Source organism: Micrasema longulum, unplaced genomic scaffold (genome assembly GCF_059751315.1).
Source record: "Micrasema longulum isolate JH-2025_06_02 unplaced genomic scaffold, ASM5975131v1 h1tg002420l, whole genome shotgun sequence".
Lineage (NCBI taxonomy): Eukaryota > Metazoa > Arthropoda > Insecta > Trichoptera > Brachycentridae > Micrasema > Micrasema longulum.
In genome coordinates, this window is record NW_028279567.1 from 95398 (window position 1) to 101389 (window position 5992).

Sequence of the window (5992 nt, forward strand, 5' to 3'; positions counted from 1 at the left end):
CTCCACTTTATTATTCTGGGCGTCCACCTGCTATCATTTTGCCTCGCCTAGTGTCCTGAAATCTTTTAAATAATCCCACTTCGCCTGTTTATCTGAGAGAGCTCATCCAACCTCTTTCACAACTCGGACTATCTCTTCGTTCTAGTAACGAGAGAACCCCTTTAATACCCTGTCAACGCTCTAATTTTCTTGCCTCCTCTTTCACAGTAGTAGCCGCTCGATTGTGGAATAATCTACCCACTATTGTTTGAGACGCCCCTTCTTTATTTACATTTAGGTCAAGATTGAAATGTCACTATCTAAATATTTAAATTGTTCCTTTATCCTTCTTATTTCCTTCCCATTCCCTCTCCTCTCTTCATAGTATAGTGTTATTTTTTTTTACATGTATTTATTTTTGTTGATCTTTGCTTTTATTTTTTGTATAAAATTGAAAGATTCAATATGTCCGTATATTTATAATTTTCTTAAACTGAACGGTTTGGGTAGGTAGGAAGAAATTGTCTGAAGGCAATATGCCCGTCCTTATATGTTTTTATATTGTATATGTATATAAAGTATCAAATAAAAAAAATAAAAAAAAAAATTATGGGTGCCTACAGAGTTCGGAGAAAAGTTAGCTTTAGGTCGCTACGGAATTCGCATTTAAGTCCAGTATCTTTAAAATTTGTAAAGTTAATTCATTCATTCAATTACTAATTCATTAAATATCAAATATAATGAAAAAAATGTTTAAAAAATACTTTTTTATTTTATTTTACAATGCAATAATATATAGATAAGGTACTAACATCTAAAAAGCTTTGCGTGTCTTATACAGGAAGACGAAAATTGGTGTTAAAGCTTTCTAGGATATGGATTTCGTTGGTAAAATATAATAATATAATAGTATATATGTACATAAATAAATAATAATACTTGACAACTACAATAACATGATTCGCTCGGTCGTATTAGGGGATGCTCAATAGTGATGGCCATAACCTCCGTGGGAAGCTGAGGCGACAGCGGCGAAATGGGCGGCCTTGGCGTGGGCGACTTCGGGGGTGTCTACAACACGTCCGTCATGACCCAGAGGGGCGGCTCCATGGTGGTAAGCTCCAGCGTATCCAGAGTAGCCTCCGTAGGCTCCAGCGCCATAACCGTGGGTGTACTGTCCATTGTCCTGGCTCTCGGCGAGACCTTCTCCCTTCCATTGTCCATCTTCGTGTCCGGCGTAATAAGAAGGAGCGGAGTAAGCGTGGATGGCGGATCCATACACTCCGTGGTTGTAATCTCCGTTATCTTGGCTCTCGGCCAGACCTTCTCCCTTCCACTGTCCGTCCTCGTGTCCTCCGTAGGCGTAGGCGTTGATGGCTGGGCCGTAGTTGCCATGGGCACCGCCGGCGGCGGCGGCCTTGGCGGCGTAGTGGGCGGCCTTGGCGTGGGCGACCTCGGGGGTGTCTACAACGCGGCCGTCATGTCCCAGAGGGGCGGCTCCGTGGGCGTAAGCTCCAGCGTAGCCTCCGGTGTAAGCGCCATATCCGTGGTCGTACTGTCCATGGTCCTGGCTTTCGGCCAGACCTTCTCCCTTCCATTGTCCATCCTCGTGTCCACCGATGTAGTGGGCGGAGGCGGCTCCCACGCACAGGAATACAACAAACTAAAAAAGAAAAATGTTTATTAATAAAAGTGGAGTTTTAAAACAAGAATTCATCGATCAAATCGAGTCTTACAATACGGAAATAGAGAGTTATAAATTATGATTACATGCAAACAGGAGTCGTTTTTTTATATATTTTGCGGCTTGTAGAGTGCGTACTTAATGAATATTATTTAAAGTAATGTATTTATTTGGAGATAGTGGTACAAACAAAAGTTGAACACCTTAACTAATAAACAATATACACACAAAAATAATTTCAAAAACAAAACATTGTTATGAAATCCAGACGCTTTCCAATGACACTCTTTCCAAGTAGGTATTAAAACACCCTTTCGTTTATCTAATATGTTTCCTCTTAATTATTTTTTTTGCGTTTAACGAAGTAAATGTATAAGTTCACATGAGTAGTTAATAATGTGCGCTTTAGAAGTTTAGAAGAACAGAAAAATTACAGTCTTTCTTTCATTGTTTTATTTAGTTGGACATTCGCGTCAACATTATATTAGTAATAATATTTCTGTTGAAAGATGGCAAAACATGACATATCAAATAATTCAAATTTTGAAGAAGAACTACTTTAAAATTTGATAGACTCTGAAAAATCTGAATTTTAGTTTTCAAGTCTAATTACTCTAGTGGCAGAATATTTTTATTTTTTCAATATTTTTTTAAAATTATTAATAAAACATATAATACAAAAATTACATATTAAATTCCAGGAGTTATTAGAAACTCATTTGGGACAGTAAATAAGAAAAAACATTTTTTTGACAATACATAATATCATACAAATTAATACATCCGAAATAAAAAGAAAACATTTTTGTATAAGAAACATAAAACACCATCTTATATAAATGACATTAATAATTATCAATATCAAAAAGATTTTAAAAATATTTTTAATTGCGACATTTCTGGATTTTTTATTAAGTTTTTCGTGTCTTAGCTCATCAGGCAGTTTATTATATTCGGAATGGCCAATATTTTCCAAGGACCTACTGCCAAACTTTGTTGAGCGAAACATAGACACATGAAGATTCCTTGAATAACGCGTATTGTAATTATGAATATTATGACCAAATGTGTGTTTTAAATTTGAGTGAGCAGAAATGTTGATGATATTTAAAATGGTATTGATTATGTCATGCGGTGGTATTACCTTGTTATATGCATAAAATATTTGTTAATCCAGGTTTTTTTTTCAGCATAGCATGTTTACACAATGCTTAAATGCCGACATATCATATTTAGCAGTCTTTGAACACATTTAACAAAACTATTCATGATTTTTAGTGATAAAAAAACTCACAAACAAACTATAAATTATGAATTGACCGTAAATAGCGCGCTTAAATTTGGTGTTCATTAAATTTACAACTATTTTAATTTTCGTGTCCATTTTCTTCAAGTCGTACTTATCCGTGGTATACAATAGGAAACAAGTTGTGGTAAAGCGGGGTTTGAACATCAAATTTCCTGATCCACATTCTAGCTACTGGACCACAAACCGACTAATTATTTCAAATAAAACAAATGTTTTCCACAACACTTAAAAAGGAACACAGGAGTATGACGGTATACTTCCAATAAAAGCGGTATAATGTACCGTTGGCAGTGTTTTGATTCAAGGAATAATGCACACGGAACCTCGTTTTACACGTTTTTTTACAGTTTTAAAATAACACTGCACAGAAATCAAATTAAAAACATTGATAAAACAATGCTTAACAGGAACAAAGTTATAATATTCGTTATTGGAATGCAGTAAATCGCACTTTTACATACACGGCTTAGCATAATTATGGCAGCGATAGTCAAAAATTTTCTTACACGATTCTATGTAGAACGTATAAACAGTTCAAACAGGTTTGTCGTTAAACGTTTACAGGATGTTACACTAGTCTATTTATGATTTTTATTAGCTGACCGATTGAAATGATATAATTATTGATTTGTTTACTCACCAGGGCGTTCATGATTGTCTTGTGTGAGCCTTTTCTGAAGTGAAAACTGCTTGTAACTTTAGGGAAGTATTGACGAAGGTTTTATACCAGCTCGAGAATTCTCCTAAAGCTGATGGAAGGGGAAATGTACAAGAACCACCATGGGTTGTTCAACTATCGTTACCAGCTAATATGATCTTGAATACAGTAATTACCCCACTGCAGTTACAATTACTAATTCCGCCATGGTCAATGACATTTTTTTATTAAGAGATTCTAGTGGGTGCCGCAGGTCTAAAATATTTGAAATTGTGTAACCGGTTTTATAAGTTTTTACTTCTAAATTCCACAGTGTAAAAAACTAATGTATCTATCTATGAACAAATAAAACAAATTGATGAAATGCTAATTCCAAAATTAATGACAAAATAAAAAAAACCGATTTAGTGTTTACGTAACTGGTATTGTTTTAATTTATTGATAATATTTATTAATACATCACAACCCTGATGGAGAACATTTCAGAGAAGGTAATATAAAAATTCATCCGTTCCAGGGCTTATGATCACTCATTGGCTGGTTTAACCCTTTACGGGACGCCACCAGTGGTACATAAATAAACGAGCAGTAGCTTAATCACAAATAACTATCGACCCGCTAATAAGCGACGTGATAACAATTTCTCACCATGGTTGTTTAACGTATTCGCGATCACAAAGCAACATCCGTAACCACCTAATATTAAATGTCAAAATATGTACGTTTTGCAACGTGCAATCCTTCTGCGCAATCACATATTTTAATTTCATCGGTATAAATATAAAAAATATTCCACAACTACTATTTTTATTTATTTATTCGTTATTTATCGTGCTAATTATTGCATTTAACCGGCGCGGCGGTTGGCAAGTCAAATGTCAAGAAAAGCAGTCACCATGGTAATTGTAATTTAATTTTAATTTTTTTGTATTAGATACTTCTTACTATTTTGCAAATGCAATATATTGTATTATTTTTTAATTTTTTTAAAAGTAAACGCCGATTTTTCGCCAGTGAACTGTATTTATTTACGAGGAAGGTTAAAAACAAACCGACACGAGCGTTGACTTAGAGATTACACACGCGTTGACTTATGACTGCGATAACGTAAGCATATTGATTATTGTTCATTGTGATCGCTCAAATGCTATGCGTGTTTTTAAGCAGGTCGAAAGTAATTTGAGATTCAGCTACAGAATAGGGAAATATCACTTCTTTTTTAATTTTTAAAGTACTAAAGGCTTATAAAATACTTTCGAGTAAAAAAAACATTTTCGCTCATAGTAGGATTAAAAATATATTTAAAAATGTAATTTCGAATTCCCGAAAAAACAGTCATTCCATTTGGCACGCCCTAATACGTCACGACTCATGTTTATTTGTTTCGGGCTATTGAAATTCGTTCAGAACATTATCACAAAATTTTACGTCACAACAACAAAGCCCAAACACGTCGCGTTTTTCTTGCTACATATTTTATTAAATTTCTTTTTTACATTTATGTATGAAATAATTTCTTTACAATATCCGTAATGATTTTGAAAATACAATTAATTATTCTTAACCATTTCATATATTTTTATCGGTATTCGTAGTATGAAAAATTTCCCTTTTCCCTTATTCATCGTCAATTCGATTTTGAAGTACCCTAAATGCTTATTGGTCACGCGGTTACAAGAGAAGATCTCAGCAGAATGCTCCTACGAGGTGTTTCTGTAACTTCAATTATTTAATACCAAAAACACGTACCAATTTCGCTCAGAGAAATTTCCTTTTTGCGTCCCCAAAAGTGCTCAATGTCCTGGATGAACAAATTGAGTTCTCCGAAACGAAAGCCATTTTCAGGAGAAGTGCACAAGTTTGGATTTTGGCTAAGGGAAGAGACCATTGCAGGAAACTGCTGCGAGGCAGTACTTTTAAGCGTGTTGTCCAGATGTTCATTAAAATTGATGTTTTTTTAAATATTACTTTTCAAAAATATTAAAAAAATTATCTAAAAATTAAAGTCTCGCTAAATCGTAAGCATACAACTTGTCGTCAAGTTCTCGTGTATTGCTTTGATTGTTTCATACTTAAACTACGTCAATAGTAATTTTATTTAAAAAACATTGCATAGTACCTCATGTTTCATATTTAATTATATTAATACAAATTAAAACTATCATTAATACAAAAAAAATATTTCCATTATTCATAATTAAAGTATCTATTGATATATTTAAACACGCCCCTTAATTTATGAGCATAAACTTTGGGGTACCTCTAAGTAGAACTGCCTTTTTTCAGAGGCATTTTGCAGTATTGGGCCCTAGGTTTTTTAACGTGTTGGACCCTGACACAAAGGCGTCTGTCAGTTGCAATG

The 5992-nt window shown here is 34.2% G+C and overlaps 1 protein-coding gene across 1 annotated transcript; it reads right to left on the minus strand.

The window, feature by feature from the left end:
• Positions 1–731: 731 nt before the first annotated feature.
• On the minus strand, positions 732–3651 carry LOC148272240 (cuticle protein 5-like). The gene is made up of 2 exons (XM_088240305.1): positions 3613–3651; positions 732–1642 (listed from the first exon to the last, which is right to left on the minus strand). Exons 1-2 carry the CDS (start codon positions 3622–3624, stop codon positions 965–967), a joined length of 690 nt encoding a protein of 229 aa, XP_088096431.1. The 5' UTR covers positions 3625–3651; the 3' UTR covers positions 732–964.
• Between the last annotated feature and the right edge of the window lie 2341 nt (positions 3652–5992).